Source organism: Somniosus microcephalus, chromosome 3 (assembly GCF_052327205.1).
Source record: "Somniosus microcephalus isolate GS21.2 chromosome 3, FLI_Smic_1.0, whole genome shotgun sequence".
NCBI lineage: Eukaryota > Metazoa > Chordata > Chondrichthyes > Squaliformes > Somniosidae > Somniosus > Somniosus microcephalus.
The window spans coordinates 156,299,839-156,319,605 of record NC_140989.1 but is presented as its reverse complement, the minus strand read 5'-3'; the positions used below and the strand labels follow the sequence as shown (position 1 = coordinate 156,319,605).

Sequence of the window (19,767 nt, the reverse complement as noted above, 5' to 3'; positions counted from 1 at the left end):
CATCTCCTGGAGATCCTCTTCCCAATGACCCCAAATCCCTTTCTTTCCCCCCAGATCCTGCCATGACACCCTCCCACACCAGTTTTCCTGGACTCCAGAATCACACCACCACCACGAGATCCCTGACACGCCACTCCAGGCACTCCCATATCCATGACATCCCCCATCCAATATTCACATATTCTGGAAATGCCTTTCCACTGCTGGAAACCCTATGGGACCCCTCCCAAAAGCTTCCATACCATAGGAACACAGGAACAGGAGTAGGCCATTGAGCCCCTCGAGCCAGTTTCGCCATTCAATGAGATCATGGCTGATCTGCGACCTTTGCCCCATATCCCTTAATACCTTTAGTTAACCAAAAGCTATCAGTCTCCGATTTAAAATTTACAATTGATCTAGCATCAATTGACGTTTGTGGAAGAGAGTTCCAAACTTCTACCACCCTTTGTGTGTAGAAGTGTTTCCTAATTTCACTCCTGAAAGGTCTGGCTCTAATTTTTAGACATTGCCTCCTAGACCGAGACTCCCAAACCAGCGGAAATAGTTTCTCTCTGTCTACCCTCTCTGTTCCCCTTAATATCTTGAAAACTTTGATCAGATCACCCCTTAACCTTCTAAATTCTAGGGAATACAACCCTAATTGGTGTAATCTCTCCTCATAACTTAACCCTTGGAGTCCGGGTATCATTCTGGTAAACCTATGCTGCACTCCCGCCAAGGCCAATATATCCTTCCTAAGGTGTGGTATTAGAACTGCTCACAGTACTCCAGGTGTGGTCTAACCAGGGTTTTGTACAGCTGCAGCATAACTTCTACCCCCTTGTATTCCAGTCCTCTAGATATAAAGGCCAGCATTCCATTAGCCTTATTGATTATTTTCTGTACCTGTTCATGATATTTTAATGATCTATGTACCTGGACCACCAAATCTCTTTGGACCGCCACTGTTTTTAGCTTTACACCATTTAGAAAGTCATGGTTTATCTTTTTTAGGTCCAAAGTGGATGACCTCACATTTTCCTACAATGAAATCCATTTGCCACAGTTTTGCCCATTCACTTAATCTATCAATATCCCTTTGTAATTTTATGCTTTCATCTACACTACCTACAATGCCGCCTGTCTTTGTATCATCGACAAATTTGGATACAATTGGCCAGAAATTCGGGTCCCCACGGGTGAGTACGCGCTGGGTACTCACGCATAGGCCCAACAAAAGTGCCGGTTTCGTGCATGCACTGCGCATGCGCGGGAAACCGGAACTTCCGTTCCCTTAAAGGAAGGGGTTCACAGGTCGAACGCGTGCGCTGAAGAAGCAGTGCGTACACCTGGAACTTCCGGTTTTTTTCCAGGTTTCTCCGGGAGGGTAAGTCTCCAGCAGCTACGCTTTTAAAAAGCAGTCGCAAGGCCTACTTTTAACAAGGTAAGTGGTGAATTAAATAAAATTAAAACATTTTTTCCACAGGTTTATTATTTTTAAATACTTTAAAGAAAGATAAGTTTATTTTTAAACCTGTTAAAAACTAATTAATTTTTTCAAAAATTTAAATTATTGTTTGAAAGTTATTTTATGTAATTTATAGTTATTATAAAAATCTGATTTAAAAAAAATTTATTTGAAGTTTTAGTTATGTTTTGGGGCCTTCCTGTCAAATCTATGAATAGAGATTCCCTGCTACGATTGGCTCTCCATGTGATCCCAGGGGACGCTTCGAACTAACTGTGCCCCTGGGATACGCAAGCACTGCGCGCAGTTGCAGCAGGCCCAGGATCGGAATCCCACACGGGCCCACAGCACAACGGCCGGCGCGCTAGGTAAGTGCAGGTCGGGGGCTTGCACCCGTGGGAAGCCTCCAACCCGAATTTCTGGCCCACGACTTTCTATGCCATCATCTTAGTTGTTAATAAATATTGTGAATAGTTGAGGCCCCAACATAGACCCCTACGGGACACCACCAGTCACCTCCTGCCAATTTGAGTACCTGCCTGTCTCCTGCCGCTCAGCCAATTTCGTAACCAGGTCAATAATTTGCCCTCAATTCCGTGGCCTTCTACCTTAATTAACAGTCTCTTATGTGGGACTTTGGCGCCTGAAAGCCCCCATTGCTCCCATACCCCAGTATTCCCAGAGCTCCCTCCCACTGCTGCCAAAATCCAGCCCCAATGATTCCACACTGAGCTCCATTTACATTCCCCTAAAGCCCACAAACCTTCACCCTACTGTCCCCCCCCACACCCACACCCCACACCAATAGTACTGTCTCCTCCAATACTTCCAAAAGCCAGGATTCCTCCAGCCCCGTGTGCCTCCCCCTCCCGCAATCTGGCAAAATCTTAAAATCCCCACCAGATTGACACAAGGGTCAACGGAAACGTGAACACGGTTGTGGAATCTGAGCCCGTAACACTGTAACATATCGTATAACATTTGACTTATTCGCGGCCTACAAATCAGTGGCCCTGTGTTTTATCAAACCCTCCACCTTCCCAAGAGCAGGGCCGCGAGAGATCAACGCGATTGTGACCATTTATAATTTCCCACTAAAATCCAGCAGGCTCTCAGTGATAGGCTTTCTGGCGGTGGACTGCGATCACACAGCGGGAAAGGTGAGCGCAGCTCCCTACAATCACCAGGCATCGCTGCTACAAGCTCGACTGGCTGGATCGCCGCAGAGATAAGCGCTATTCACCCCCCATCAATGATCTCATTTAAGCTACATTTTCCTCTTACGAACACTCTGGGCCTCCTAAATGCTAAAATGGTATTTCTAACTTAATTTGAAACCTTGAGATCCCAATTTAAACCTCGATGCTACTGATCAGTGATTTCTTCCAAACCCGACGTTTCAAAATATGTTTAACTATAATTCATCCGTTTGATTGAGCTGCTTTTCTCAGGCTTGGCTCTTTGTACTCGCAGAATTAGGACATTGCCATTCACACTATCTGCACGTTTTACAAGTTTTTACAGCCAGTGTCACCTACACACATCAGGTAACAGGTTCATTTATTGACCAATCCATACTGCCGGAGTCTTTCCAGTGCAATGACCCGGAATATCTTAAGGTGGTTGTTGGAAGGGACAAAAAACAGTGCAAGTTCAACAGAAAAGATCAGATAAGAAAAGTGCTACAGCGAACCTGGAGAGCTTATCAATATGGATCGGGGAACTTTTATATTTTATTAGTAAAATTTGCTAACACTAAAATATGTCGGCAAATAAACTGCGCGGCTGTCGTGGACAAGAGCCGATCTTTTTCTAACTGAAGCCTCCTGTTATTTACACTGTAATAAACAGCAAAGCTCTGCTGGCCTCACGTGTCCATGACCTTTATCCCGAGCCGGTGATTGACAGCTCGCCCGGGCTCCCGGGGACGCTCTCAGGAATAGTTGTTGCCGGGAAATGGTGAGTAACTTCGGGATGTTTCCTGTTTTATCGTTTGTTCAGCTCATCTCCAAATAAAATGTATGTAATTTTGTTTTAAAGTACTGCAGCAAGGAAAACTAATTTTGTACACCTGCCTCTCCTGGTTAGAGGATTTTGGAAATTCTTCTAACGACAGTTCACCCCACAGAGGTGCAAAGTACAATTCTATTATTTGGTTAAAGACAGAGAAGGAAAAATCCTGCAGCACTTTACTGTGATGTTACACAGAATGTTGTTGCATCGTGTGATTGTTTAGAATCAAGCAAAACTTTTTTCACAAGTTGGTGGCCTTTTAAGAAGTTGCCTCCCAGACATTTAACAAATTGGAAAAAAACAGTAGATTTTAGAAAAGATATTTTAAAGTTTAGTTCCATTCGCAACTCCTCAGATAATGAAGCAGTCCATGCCCGCATGCAGCAAGACCTGGACGACATTCAGGCTTGTGCTGATAAGTGGCAGGTAACATTCACACCACACAAGTGCCAGGCAATGACTATCTACAACACGCGAGCGTCTTAACCACCACCCCTTGACATTCAACGGCATTACCATCGCCGAATCCCCCACCATCAACATCCTGGGGTCACCATTGACCAGAAACTTAACTGGACCAGCCACATAAATACTGTGGCAACAAGAGCAGGTCAGAGGCTAGGTATTCTGCGGCGAGTGTCTCACCTCCTGCCTCCCCTAAGCCTTTCCACCATCTACAAGGCACAAATCAGGAGTGTGATGGAATACTCTCCACTTGCCTGGATGAGTGCAGCTCCAACAACACTCAAGAAGCTCGACACCATCCAGGACAAAGCAGCCCGCTTGATTGGCACCCCATCCACCACCTTAAACATTCACTCCCTCCATCACCGGCGTACCGTAGCTGCAGTGTGTACCATCTACAAGATGCACTGCAGCAACTCGCCAAGGCTTATCGGCAGCACCTCCCAAACCCGCGACCTGTTCCACCTAGAAGGACAAGGGCAGCAGGCACATGGGAACACCACCAACTCCAAGTTCCCCTCCAAGTCACACACCATCCTGACTTCGAAGTATATCACCATTCCTTCATCGTCACTGGGTCAAAATCCTGGAACTCCCTCCCTAACAGCACTGTGGGAGTACCATCACCACACGGACTGCAGTGGTTCAAGAAGGTGGCTCACCACCACCTGCTCAAGGGCAATTAGGGGTGGGCAATAAATGCTGGCATTGCCAGCAAAGCCCACATCCCAGGAACAAATAAAAAAAATTATTAAATATTCTGCAACTCCTCTAATTCGACTAATCTGGTTTTTTTAAATGGCTTTTCCTTTTTCCCATCCTGGGTTTCTTGCCTGGAAGGAAAGTTCCTGGAGTGAGCTTGAAGGAAACAGATTAAATCCACAGGCTGCTGGAAGTAGTATTGTTCTAACTCTCATCGGGAATCAGGGAGAGGGATGGGAAGAGGGATGCGGAATTCAAAAGCATTGAAGGATTGCGGCTGCGACTTGGCTGTGCTCGTTTTCCTGAGCTGCCGATTGATGGTTTGTCTGGTAGGGGAGAGCACTCAGTTTTCCACATGGGCAGTTTCTGCGATAGTTGTTGCCGGAGACAGGAATCTCTCCCACAGGACTGGGATCCCCAAAGCTCAGCCACCAAAAGGGAACTCCTGAGAAATAAATGGCAAACCAGTTACATCTGCATATTTTTGGATGAAGGATTAAAGATGTTTAAAATAATGGTTTTCTCTTGAATAATAAAACCAGCTGACTTGAGTCTGGAGCAGTAGTTACAATGCCACCAGGATTTAGTCAGTTTCTTAGCTAAACTACAACAACAACTTGCATTTATATAGAGCCTTTAACGTAGTAAAGCATCCCAAGCTGCTTCACAGGAGCGTTATCAGATAAAATTTGACACTGAGCCACATAAAGAGATAGTAGAACGGATGACCTAAAGTTTGGCCAAAGAGGTAGGTTTTAAGGAGCATCTTGAAGGAGGTAAGAGAGGCTGACTAGCCTTCCTCATCGGTAATTACCTGTGACCTTTTTTATGAAGTTCTGGTTCTTTCAGGCTTACTTTCACCCTATAGTCTGTGTTCACAGCTGTATGACTTGGCTTAGTATTATCATTCTTGCTTCAGAAGGCCATGGGTTCAATCCCCACTCCAGAGATTTGAGCATAGAATCTAGGCTGAGTGAGGGAGTGCTGCTCTGTCAGAAGTGCTGTCTTTCAGATGAGATGTTAAACCAATGCCCTATCTGCCTTCTCGGGTGAATCCCCTGGCACTATTCACAGAAGAGCAGGAGAGTTCTCCTGGCTAATACTTATCCCTCAACCAACATCACTAAAACAGATTATCTGGTCATTTATCGCATTGCTCTTTCTGGGACCCAGCTGCCACATTTCCTTACATTAAAACATTGGCTGTTAAACACTTTGGTATGTTGTGAAATGTGTTATATAAGTGCAAGCTCTTCCTTTATAGTTAAAACATTTAACCAAGGCTCCATTTGCCCATCATCTCCAACTACACCACATCCCTAAACTCCGTTTCCTCTCTTATCGTCCTTGAATGGATTGTTACCTCCCAGTCTCTTGCCTATCTTGCTCAAAACTCCCTGTTTGATTCTGCCCAGTTCAGCTTCTACCCTTCTCACAGCATCAAGATTGTTCTGGCTAAAGTATTGCAGGACATCTTGTGTAACTGTGACTCTAGTCCATTTATCCTCCTTGTCCTCCTCTACCTCTCTGCAGCACTTGATATGGTTGACTGTGCCATCAACCTACATCGCTCTCCTCCCTTATTGAACTCCCACATGACAACATTGCAATTGCAATTTTAGACATTTTGACATGACAGGGCACTACACAATGCAAATAGTATCATTAGTCCTATATAAGCTTAATTTCAAGACCGTATGGTATCTTGGGGTCAGATGATTGATTTGATGGGGCTCAGGCAGTTCAGAAAATTATTGTCGAGTAATCATTTCCAGGTATCGACCATTTTCTGTCAACAGCCTATCTTCAATTAATCTGTGAAGTGATTTTGCAGTGGCAGAAATATTCATCAACAATTTCAGATGAATACAATCCTGAATACTTCACTTTTTCTAAGTATGGTACAATTAAGGTCTTTATGGTCTCTCATGTACAGGACATTTAATTATTCCATATCACATTATAAAATAATTGCTGGTATTTGAGGCCCTTCCTGTCCAACAATGAGAAAAGTCTTTTTTTAGAATTCTCCCTCCCCCTCCAGTTTCTTCCTTCCGCACATGAAGGCATCGATTCATGCTGGGATATGGTTTCATTGTGCCAGCTTCAGTCCAGCCCCTTACCCAAATGGCCGCCCTTCTTGTGAGCACGCGTCAGCTATTTGATCACAGAGGGAAAGACAACTGAGCTTGATCTTATCCTCAGCTAGGATCCACAGCATGGTGGATGTTGATTAGAATGAGAACTCTAGCTAATTTTGTATTTCTCCTCCTTGGTCCAGGGGTGTTAAGATCAATTGCATTGTCCTTACCTTCACAGTGGCTAGGATCAGCTAATTCAGTATAGACGAATGATCGAACATCAGACATTCCTGGTCTGTACGGTATAGTTTCACACTGACTGGTACATTTACTAGCTAAGCCAGGGAAGAGCTTTGATGAAAACTTTCACCCTAATTTATTTAATATGCCCATCTTCCTATCTTGCAATGCAAACATTTTTACCACTTTCAGAAGTCAGTCAATGTCCAGTATGCAATGTCATATTCTACAGATCTAGGAAACTTTCTGAATATTTCTGCTGTAATTGTTGGATTAAAAGAGAAATTAGATTAGATTGAGTTCTCCTGGGTGACATTCTTGCGGTTGGGCAACATAAACTCTGATTGTATTATAGTCTTTAAAATATATTCAGGATCTGCCTTTTGCTAATGACATTTGTCACTGTTTCATGGTTCCAACTGCTGACACTAGAAAAAAATCAAGGAAAATTGAGAATTAGGCTATATTTAGATTGATTTTCTTCTGTAATGGGTCTCTCTGTTCTTGCACTGAGTATGAGAATGCGTGGTAGCCCAAAGGCCTTCAGCAATGCTGCTCTGGAACTAGTTGCCAGGATATGCAACAGACTGGGAGTGTGGGTGAATAACTACTTTTTTGGACACAATACAAACCCAATCTTTGTTTTACATCCTTTGGTGATGTGAGTACAATATCACACAACTTCTCCATGAGTAGCCATGGTGTCAGGCAGTGCTACCTTCCCCCGTGGTCCCTTCTGGCATTTATCAGTGGTGATTTGTTGTTGTCTCTCTTCCTGATTAGCTACCCTTGCGTGTCTTGTAACCTTCGCTCTTTCCATAAGCTTTCCCCTGATCAGTGCCTGAAGGTGGGTTCCAGATCTCTCATCGTTGCTGCTCACAGTGTTTGGTGATGGGGGAAACGGTCCACAGTCACTCTCTTTCCAGCTTGTGCTGCTTCTCAGTGGGGTATTGCCTAGCCAGCAGTAAAGATCAGTAACTGAGGAGTGTATTTTTGTTCGGGCATTAAGGTTAACTCAAAAGCAAGTTGAGCTTGGGGATCCCACTTATTCACTAACATTTGAGAACGGGGGAAAATATACCCCTAAATGACAGAATTCACATTCTAACACTCTGTTTGCCAGTAATCTACTCTGCTGTTCTCTTCCTGTGTATTTTAGTTAGAACAGCACAGGGTGGAGTGTGTATCAAGGACGTAACACATCCCAGGGTTCGGATGACATGGACAAACCAATCAAACTTCACTGTTGCAATTGATAGAACAACTTACACTAACATAGCATGTTTAATGTAGTGGAACGTTGTGAAGCGGTTCATGAGAGGGGCATCTGAACCCTTCAGTGTGTTGCTGCCTTGTCACACGTTCCATCCACACCCTGGTAACAGTGCTGGTGCCTCTAGAGTTGCCGAGTCCCAATGAAAGAGGAAGTGAGCATTGCTTCCAGCAGCACAGACCGCCATTTTTCAGGAAGTGGGAGGGGCGAGTGCTCGGACTGCCTGCGCAGGCCAGCACTATGGTCTCCTGGTCACTTCCCAGCCATTGGAGAAGACATGATGGTGAGAGAATAAAGTTATGAATCGTTGCTTGCAAGCAACCTCACGTGTGCTGCCCATCTGTTGCTCCAATGCTATAAAGCAGGCTCATAGTTGGGCTCTTACACAGTGCTGAGAGTAAATGTAAAAGCTGTCACTCGTATTCAGTAGGAGTGAACTTTGCTGTTGATTTTCCATTTAAATATAATGTAGAGGGGAGTAACATGTCAACCCATATTTATTTAAATGGTTCATTTTAATACCAGTTTTTAAAATGTTTAGCTTTCTGTACATGGCTTTAATTCTGTTATAAAGTTTGAGTTTAAGAATAATATAAAGTCATAATCCATTTTGGAATCAAGTTCTGATACACTCATTAATAAGAAAGAGTTTATAAATGTATACAGGGAGCCCTCCCCAACCGCGGGTTTTGCCATACACGAATTTCACGTATACACAGCTTCCACTCTGCGACAATTTTTGTCAACCACGGCAGTGAAATTCGCGTATCTGCGGTTTTTAATCTAGGAACAAGGTACAAAACATGATTTTTATGCTATTTATATGCTTTTTATATTTTTTATTGTGTTTATAGTGAATTTGCCAACTGCGGTTTTACTAACCGCAGGGGTTTTCAGGGACGTATCCCCCACGGTTGGGGAGGGATTCCTGTAATATAGATTCTTTGGTCAATTCATTTCTCAATAAGAGTACCAGCAAATCTCCGCGTTGCCCACTAGGTGTCAGTCTACCTTTTTCTGCACATCTGTTCGAACGTTGTAGGGAAAGCTGCTGCTTGCATTAGGGCAATGGGAATGAATTGATTGTTTAACATGTTGACATTTAAACAGGGAAGAGCGTGGATTTATGAATCTTGCAGATAAAATTAGTAGCAGACCAGCACAAAGTTGTGCAATGTAAAAAATACTTCAGTGATGTCCGGTGGTTGTGAAAGGCGCTATATAAATGCAAGTCTTCCTTCCTTTTCTTTAAGAGGTGCAGGATACCTTTTAAGAGATGCCCGATTTCCTGTCCTAAAAAAACAGGCGTGCAGCCAATAAGCAGCGCGGGTCGCGCTGGCTGAGCGCCCAACCCATGATAATTAGGTCCCAGCATGAATTTCAGGTGGCCCATGTGAACAGAGCGAGGCAGTGTGTGCCCCACCCCCTGCACGCCTGTTTTCGGGAACAATCGAACCTCAAGTATTACATGTGGTGTGGAATGGAAAATAAGAATAAGAGAGAAAGTATATCAGCTATGTTACAGAAGTGACATATAATCAGAGGATAAAATGCAGATCAAGTGTACGGGATCCTTGTGGGTCTTTTCATGACAATTATGCACATACTGGCAAAAAAACAGAATATGCTTGTGTAATTCATACTAATCATCCATTATTTTTATGTGTTTTCTTTTGTAACAAGTGTTAGAATTAAATGGATATTGTTACGTCATTTTTGTTTAGAGCAGGGAAGACAATCGCAGTTGACCACATAGAAACATAGAAGACTAGCTGGGGGGGCCCGGCATTGCCAGGGCAGTTTAGAGGGCCGCGCGGTTGACGGCCGGCCACTGCCGCTCCCCCGCTCTGTGTCTCGGGCCGAGCGGTTGTCAGGCCCGGCCCGAGTGACCCCATCAGCCCGAGTGACCCCAACTCACCTCCCGCTCTGGCGGGCCGCCGCAGCTGGTAAAAGCAGGGGGGAAAATGGCAGCAACGTTTCGGGAGGCTGCAGGATTAGGTGCCGCCCGTGACGCCCATCAGGTCACTGAACTGTAGGATTGGTCAACCATCACATCACTCAATGCTAATGAGCGGTAGGGTTGGTCAACCGCTAATGAGCGGATTTTTGAACTTTTTTGTATACTGTCCGAACAATTTTTGTCTGACCAAAAAGTAAATACGCCTTTACAATCTATATTAACGATTTGGAGGAAGGGACCGAGTGCAACATATGCAAGTTTGCCAACGATACAAAGATGGGAAGGAAAGCAGTGAGTGAGGAGGACATAAAAAACCTGCAAAAGGACATAGACAGGCTAAGTGAGTGGGCAGAGATTTGGCAGATGCAATATAATGTTGGAAAGTGTGAGGTTATGCACTTTGGCAGAAAAAATCAAAGAGCAAGTTATTAGCTAAATGGAGAGAAACTGCAAAGTGCTACAGTACAAAGGGATCTGGGGGTCCTGGTGCATGAAACACAAAAAGTTAGTATGCAGGTGCAGCAGGTGATCAGGAAGGCCAATGGAATCTTGGCTTTTATTGCAAGGGGGATGGAGTATAAAAACAGGGAAGTCTTGCTGCAGTTATACAGGGTATTGGTGAGGCCACACCTGGAATACTGCGTGCAGTTAAGATATACTTGCTCTCGAGGCGGTTCAGAGAAGGTTCACTCGGTTGATTCCAGAGATGAGGGGGTTGACGTATGAGGAAAGGTTGAGTAGGTTGGGACTCTACTCATTGGAGTTCAGAAGAATGAGAGGCGATCTTATCGAAACATATAAGATTGTGAGGGGGCTTGATCGGGTGGATGCGGTGAGGATGTTTCCACTGATGGGTGAGATTAGAACTAGAGGGCATAATCTTAGAATAAGGGACTGCCCTTTCAAAACTGAGATGAGGAGAAACTTCTTCACTCAGAGGGTAGTAAATCTATGGAATTTGCTACCCCAGAGAGCTGTGGAAGCTGCAACATTAAATAAATTTAAAATGGAGATAGACATTTTCCTAGCAGATAAGGGAATTGGGGGTTACGGGGAGAGGGCAGGGAAGTGGACGTGAGTCTAGATTCAGATCAGCCATGATCCTATTGAATGGCAGAGCAGGCCCGAGGGGCCGTATGGCCTACTCCTGCTCCTATTTCTTATGTTCTATGACACTCCCCTGATCATCAGCTTTCTTTTGATATAACATATGTGTAGGTACGCTCTATAACTTTTGAGTGTATAGCGGACAGACAGACGGACAGACACCACTATCCTTTTTATATATAGATAGATAGATAGGAGCAGGAGTAGGGCATTCGGCCCCTCGAGCCTGTTCCGCCATTTAATGAGATCATGGCTGATCATCCAAATTCAGTACCCTGTCCCTGCTTTCTCCCCATATCCCTTGATCCCTTTAGCCTTAAGACATATATCTAACTCCTTCTTGAATATATTTAATGAATTGGCCTCAACTGCCTTGTGTGGTAGAGAATGCCACAGGTTCACCACATAGCAGAACTACTTCCGACAAGAGTTTGTTCCTCGGACCAGAACATTCTCTGAGATCAACAGCAGAAGCCAACTCGGAACAGTGCCCTTAATGGGTCGTATATTCCAATTCCTACGGGTGTGTTTGCGCTGTGTACACACCCGTAGGGACATCGGAAATGCTGGTTTCAGGTATGCCAAGCGCATGCCCTGAAAACCGGCATTTCCGATCTGCCAAGAATGCTCTTGACAGATTGGACGCCTGCACTGGAGAAGGGCCTCTGCGGGCGGATAGTTCCGCTTTCTGGAGAACCTCTGCCTGCAGAAAACCCTTAGAAATCTTGCGCCTGCTAAAAGCAGGTGTAAGGCCTGCTTTTACCAGCATAAGAGTTGAAAGAAGTAAAAAAAATTTAAAAAATTCACTCATTTATCATTTAAAAATACTTTTTAAAAAGGTAGGTTTATTTTTAGCCCCGTTAGAAACTTTAATTATTTTTTTCAAAAAATTAAATTTTTGTTTAAAATATTTAATTTATTGTAATTTGAACTGATTTTAAAAAGTGATGTTTTTTTTTAATTTATTTTAATGTTTTACAATGTTTTAGGGGTGATTTCCATTCATATATTTGACAGGTCTATCTGTCAAGTGTATGAAGGGAGATTCCCTTCTCCTATTGGCTCCCCATGGCCCACGTGATCCCAGGGACGTTTGCGAACTGTATGTGCCTCTGGGATACGTGGGCCCTGCGCATTTCGAGTTTGCAGAGGCCCATGAACGGAAGTATACGCACCTCGGGAGCCCTCGGGTAAGTCCATAGATTTTTCCAGCTCGGAGGCCTCCGCATGCAGGAAGCCTCCGATCGGAAAATATAGCCCAACGTCATTGAAATTGCACTGTCTCTTGAGCCAAACCAACTCCTTTTTGAGGCTAATTTAAACATTATGCAGGAGTACCCATATCCCTTTTTATATTAGTGAAAGTGGTTCAATAATTGAGTCGCCTACTCTTGGTGCCAAATATTCCCCTGGGCAACAGGTGTTTGCAAAGGGCCTAATACCGGTTTCAGGCAGGTGCCAGGGACGCCTGAAAAGCCATCATTACCAAAATAGTGGCGCCCCCAACGCAGGTACAGATCGGGCGCGCAACATTGTGCCCAAAAATGTGCACCCCCTTTTTGCACCACCTGTTAAATGCGTGCAACGAGGACCAATTTCTCCCCCTATGTTTTTCTGTTTAAAAACATAGTTTAAGTGCTCTCCTTTTGCATAATAACGCATGTTCAAAATACGTAGTGATATGCAACACTTCTTAGGTTTGTTTCTAATATGACATTGCAATCCTGTACTTGAAGATTTATTATAACAATATATATTATGTGCAATGAGCATTGAAGTAAAATCTATTCTGAGTGGCTTGTATTATTGAATGTACATACTCTGCAGAATTCTTTGTCAATTGGTATGTTCCGAATAGGAAGTTGTAAGGGAGAAAGCTATTATGAGCTTATAATGTGATTTCACTGTGGTAAATAATGTCTGATGACTTTTGAATTTTTGAGTATTATTGCACACTGGCTTTAGAGAACCTTCAATTTGAAAACTGCAGTGTTCACCATTCACTCCTGGCCTTGGAACGAGGTGAAAAAATCAATACCCTGCCGGTATTATTGAAGGTAGGAATATGGAAAAGGTTTGAATAGAAATCCTGTGCTTAAGTCTCACTCACCTCTTGGAGATGAACAGTTTTGAATGCCTAAGGTCACCTCCCAGTTTCATTACAGATTCTTCAACTTTGTAAACATTATTGCTTAAAATTCAAGTGCCTCACATTAGTAACCATAGTTCAGATTTAATAAATTGAATCGCTGATATCATTTACAATCAAAGCTGCGACAAATGCTGAAGTCTTGAAATGGCATGTTTGTAATTCCAACTGCATTGAGGATTTATTTTGCCTTCTGGATTTAACCCAATTAATCAACTGGTCTTAAAACTATAATTTATGGTTTCTGTTGCATTAGCAAACAGTTTAGTGGTGCATCACAGTGGGCAGGTGTACGCTCTCCCTCACTATTTCTTTGCCCTTTGGAGTTTGTGACCTCAGCGGGGTGATGTAGGATAGGTACTGTGTGGAGTGGAAGCTTTTTTTCCCCAGATGGATCTTTTCCGGTGGTCAGTTCAGATGTGGCAAGGCCTGGGAAATGGCCCGAGGGCCAAAGGATGTAGAAGAAAAAAGTGTGTCATTTATTTTAAAGAATTTATTCCTCAAAGAATAAGTAGTTGGACTTTGTAAGAGGGAAGAAACGAGTGATCCTTTCCCATCAGATGTTGCCTTTTCTATTTGTTCACTTTGCTCATTTTTATCTTCTTCTCGTTTTATTTCAGTATTCTTCAGCCTACTCTCCTTGTTATTTTTCAAGGTGTCCCCCAACATTTGTCAGACTGCACTTTATGCTTCATGTTAGATTCACTTGGGAAAATCTTTGAGGATCAGTCTCAAGGCTCAAGGTTTGTGGTATTGCCAAGATGTCAACAGTCGGCATGGGATCTGGAATCCCTTGGGATGAGGTGGTTGCTGCAGTTTGAGAGTGGGATGGTGGACTGAGACAGGCAGATCTGTCATTGCGCAGCCTGCCTCAAATCAAGTAACGATAGATAGAACTTACAGCCATATAGATTCTTTCACATCCTCAGTACTTCCCAAAGCAATTCACAGCCAGTGAAGTACTTTTGAAGTATGTAGGAAACGCAACAGCCAATTTGCACACAGCAAGGTCCCATAGCAATGAGATACATGTCCAGACAATCTGCTGTAGTGGTGACCGTTGAAAGAAAGACTTGCATTTATATAGCGCCTTTCGCAACCTCAGGATGTCCTAAAGCGCTTCACAGCCAAAGAAGTACTTTTGAAGTGTAGTCACTGTTGTACTGTAGGAAATTTTGAAATTGTTTTGGAATAAATGTTGGGTTAGACACCAGGAGAACTCCTCTGCTATTCAAATACTACCATGGGATCTTTTACATCCACTTAAAAAGGGAGAAAGGACCTTGATTTAACATTTCTTCTAAAAGACGGCATCTCTGACAGTGCAGCACTCCCTCCATACTGCACTGGAGTGTCAGCCTAGGTTGTGTGTTCAGGTCCTGGAATGGGGCTTGAAACCATGACCTCATGAATCAGAGCCAAGTCTAAAGCTAAAACCCAGAATCTTAGGTCTTGTTTTTATGAAAATAAAGTGTGTGATTTGGGCTTTCTGGAAAAGATTGAATATATATCTTAATTTCTCAACGCAGCAGGCATTTAACATGGGAGTGACTGGATAAGGGGAGAAAATTGGAGGGAAAAGATATTGTACTCTCAAAAGAGAATAATACTATCCTCAAAAAGCTCAAATACAGAGGAGTATAAAGTTAACGAGGTTCAAGCAAGATTCCAGTTTAAAAGGAATTTGGTTTTCCTGTAGTTACTATATAGAATCGACTCAGGGTTCATGAAAGGGCAAACCATTCTTGGTCTGTGGAAGGACTGACTTGATTGACAGAATAGCCTTTTCTTCTTCTTTGATTTCCTGCATTCATTACAAGCTCCAATACATGAGACATCACTTTTTTAATATTTGCCATCTAAAGCTCAAGGCTCAATTAGTTTATTGTGATAGAGCTGGTATTGTGGAGTGTTTCATTGAAATTTCTGATCAATATTTTCAGATACAGGAATAACACTGCAGTTCCTTTTCTTTTTGGGAGCCCAAATCAATTGAGGTTCTGACAATGACTGAATGAATATTTACTGCGTGCTACTGATTGCATTTACTTATCTCTTATCTTCTACGTGCTCCATTGTTCAATGTCTTTCTGTTGATGGATGACAAGACTTGGGAGGGGAGACTGAGGGACTGCTTGATAGTTAACAAGAAGTCACTATACTAAGAAGTGAGCAGTTAGAAAGACAAATTGCCCTTCTTTCAAATACAAAATGTATTAACTGTCTTAGCATTTCATTTGGGCATCACAGGTTGATAATGCTCCATCTCTTGTTCATGCCAAATAATGGATGCTTGCACCTAACTGTTAGATTTACAGATTACTAAAACTGGGTGCATTTAATATTGTAATACAAGGTGGCATAAAACAGGCACAGAGCTGGTATGTCTGATGATCAGGATTTATAAAACAAGCTGTTATGTATAGTACAATTTGATGTACTTACTACAGTGAAAACCTTTTCCATCAAAAACTACCAAAGGCATAAGTTCCTATTGTAAGAAGATAAAGGGGTTGCAAAAATATTATTGCCTTTCATGCTTTTTAAACTTATTTTTATCATCATGGCAATTTTATTTTAATGTTATTGTGCCGCTTCCCATTCTCAGTTATTTTCTTCCTTTGCTTAGACTGACTATACCTTCTACCATTCTTTGCTTAAGACACACTGCTTGTGGGCTCCTCGTCAATGTTGGTCTGTATCAGGCTGCTAAATACGTGAAACGTGCCTATCGTGGCACCTTTTAATGGCTCCTCCCCACCTTGTGGGAAGTATGTGTGGAACTGTAGACTTGAGCCCATGATGCACCATTCCATTCTGCTGTGAGATAGTAAACCAAAGTATTAAGTCTGCCGGTAACTTGTCACAAGATGAATCTTAAATATTCGTGGGGTTTTCATGTTGGATCTGGCTTCTATGTGCAAACATGATTGTGCCGCTTGAAGCATATATATACAAATTCAGGACTCCTGCTTGTTTGTAATTCATCCAATATTCTGTACGTGTTTGATAATGCCTCGTGCAGTTGTTCATAAAGACTGAAATGTGTTTCCTCCAAATTCTTGGTGTGTAGTCTAATTAATGAGGAACAGTGAGTCACTGTTTGATATCAAAAACAGCCTGGGCTCTCACTCCTGAGCATTGCCCACTGACCTCTGCTCCAGATATGTGGGTGTGTACACATCGAGTATGAACAATATGAGTGTCGGACTGAGACAGCAGAAGGCACGGCCGCCAATGATGAGGTGAATGGCGGGGCGGATGCACAAGAGGCCAGCGTTGGAGGAAAGAAGAGTTCTGGGGTGGTTGTAAATCTGTAGGCGGTTACAGAAGTAGGGAGGGGCGAAGCCATGAAGGGATTTAAGCATGAGGATGAGAATTTTAAATTGGAGGTGCTGGGGGACCAGGAGTCAGTGTAGGTCAGCTATATACTGCATCTGCAGCACACTTGTTTTATCCTCTGCTACCAATCTCTCTGGAAATCTTGTATTCTGTCAGGGAGGATCCAGTAAAAACTCTCAAAGCACCTGTGAGAGAATTATGTGAATTTCCATCATAGTAAAGGTAAATTAATGTGGATCTAGATGTCTACTGATTTTTTTTTCCATTCCTTGTTACTGAATGTAAAGGCATTAATATTTTTTGAAGTTGAAGTTAGTATTATATTTTTTGATAAATTATGAAGCAGCGCTATTAGACAAAAACGTATTGTCTCGTATTTCATATAGTGATCTTATCTTATTGACTAATTCTTAGCCAGTTATTGACCAGTAGCAGTATTGTACTCTCCTATATATCTTCAGAGTGCATCTCATTGGATAAACATGTACAAAAGGATGCCAGACATTCACCTTGCCTCTTGTTTAGCCTTGGTTCTTATTAGGCTCTCATAGTTGTGTATGGATGTTTCTTTATACTACTTCTCAATACATTTCTTTCAAGTGATGATGGGAAATGAGCACTTAAAAACTGCAATTTCTGTGGCGCTGTAATTCCTTTGAGAATAGACCTCAATGTGGGGAATTATGGACATGTGCTGTGACCTCTGAACGTGTGTACAGCATCATAGTGACCATAGTATTTAGTGCACATTGCACTCAAAGTGCTCCTTATGCATAACCTGCAGCTCTAGCATAGTTGAACAAACCTATTTTAAAGCTTCCAGTTTAAAATCTAAAAGATATAAGATGTGCTCTATAACTGTGATGTGCAAATTATCTGTTTTTGTCATTTACACCTCCCTAGGAACCAGGGGATGTAAATCCTGCTGAATTTCATATTCCAGTTTTCTAGTTAAAGGAATGATATTGCACCTTGAGGGTTTAGTCCGATACCAGTGAGAGTTTAGAGGTATTGCAGTGATGAGCTTAAATCTACAGCTCTCGTGCTTTCCTGTCAATCTGAGATGCTAGTGAGTAAACTACCCATTTGCCAAAATCATTTTGGTGCTGGAGCGAGCCCTTGGGGTAGTGGTAGCATTCCCACCTCTGAGGCAGAAGGTGTAGGATCCAAATCTCGCTCCAAACAGTCCCGGTGGGATACTCGCGTCCAGTGGGTGTGCATCCCTCCTCCCATCATTGTATGGGATGCCCATAAACCCCCTGCCATCTCGGACTAACCAGCATATTGGCTGGTATAAAGACGGTTACAGCCATGCAAGGAGTGTTTACATCGCAGACTGTCAGCCTGCAAATCCTTTCACTACTTCACATTATTCTCCAAGGGAAGAGTGTGAAGATACAACAACAACCATGGTGCTTTATTGAGCAGTCAATATATAATTAAAAATGAGGGTTGGAATTTGAGTGATGTCATGATCCAGGCAGCTGCTTGAAAGGATTGATGGCTATTTGTGCTGCTGGGATTGGGTGTGGGAGTGTGGAGGACAGTCAGTCAATGTTGAGGAGTGGAAATGTGGGGATGGACAGATATTGGGGTAGATTATCATCTTCACTGCCTGGGCAGTAATTTGGTGGAGCGGATCGTCTGCCCCTTATAGAACCCACCTGATTTCAATGGAATGAAAGTTGACCAGGTTCTACAACGGGCTCTGCCAGACCACCCATGCAGTGAAGACAAAAAACTATCCCATTTTACAGTTTGTTCAATAATCTTAGGGATGAGGGTATATTTATGCAGAACTTTCCCTCAGGAGCTGATATAGGTGTGGTAGAGACCATGATGCAAAAGATTGTACAGGAAACTTTTTTTAATCCGGGACCGGCGTGGTGCCGGTTGATCAAAAAGTCCGGATTACAGAGAGGTATACTTACCAAGGTACGAGAGCCCCATACACGGCCACAGGTGCAGGAGCCCCGGTTACTCGGCCACAGATCCAGGAGTCCCTGTTGCACGGCCACAGGTGCAGGAACCCCGGTTACACGGCCACATCCAGGAACCCCGGTTACATGGCCACTAATATATAGTAAAACTTACCTGAACCTACTCCTGAATTTTGCTGGTTAAGGGAGATTTCCGGATATTTAAGTGTCAGTAAAAAGAGAGTTTCCTGTATATGCTATGCAGAAGGAGCAGATTTCATGAGGCAAATGAGCTTTCTTCATTTCATGCTTTCATATCAAATCAAATCAAATCAACTTTTATTGTCATTGTTAGTGCACAAGTACAGTACAACGAAATGTAGGCTTGCGGCTCCCGAGAGTGTACATTTAGATTAAGACATTTAAACATTCAACATACATTTGGCTTGTAATACATTAACATAAACATAACCATAATAAAGTGCATTGGCAGATGTGCAGGCTTTAGAGTTTCTTTGTGGAGTTCAGTAGGATGACAGCCCTGGGAAAGAAGCTGTTCCTAAATCTGGTCGTACAGGTGCAAATGCATCTGTAGCGTCTCCCAGATGGCAGGAGGGCGAACAGACTGGCAGGGGTGGGTAGGGTCTTTGATGATGGACCGTGACCTCAGTAAACAGCGTTTCCGGTATATGTGCTCTATGGTCGGTAGCCGGGTGCCGGTAATGCGTTGGGCAGTTTTGACTACCCGCTGCAGGGCTTTCCGGTCATAGTAGCTACAGCTGCCATACCATACTGTGATACAGTTTGTCAGGATGCTCTCTATTGTGCAGCGGTAAAAGTTAGAGAGGATCAGGGGTGACAGGTTACATCCCTTCAGCCTCCTTAGGAAATATAGGCGCTGCTGGGCCTTCTTCACCAGAGAGGAGGTATTGAGGGACCAGGAGAGGTCTTCCGTGATGTGGACTCCGAGGAACTTAAAGCTGTCCACCCTTTCCACCACAGCCCCATTGATGTGGATGGGGGTGTGACTTCCGCCTTTAAACTTCCTGAAGTCCACAATGATTTC

The 19,767-nt window shown here is 43.2% G+C and overlaps 1 protein-coding gene across 1 annotated transcript in view; it reads left to right on the top strand.

Annotated features, from left to right (window-relative positions):
* The first annotated feature begins 3,059 nt into the window (after positions 1 to 3,059).
* LOC147121487 (uncharacterized) overlaps positions 3,060 to 19,767 on the top strand; it is a 92,125-nt gene continuing 75,417 nt past the window's right edge. Inside the window, exon 1 of the mRNA XM_085981769.1 lies at positions 3,060 to 3,409. Within this exon, the coding sequence (XP_085837895.1) occupies positions 3,407 to 3,409 (3 nt within the window). The 5' untranslated portion in view covers positions 3,060 to 3,406. The remainder of the gene's footprint in view (positions 3,410 to 19,767) is intronic.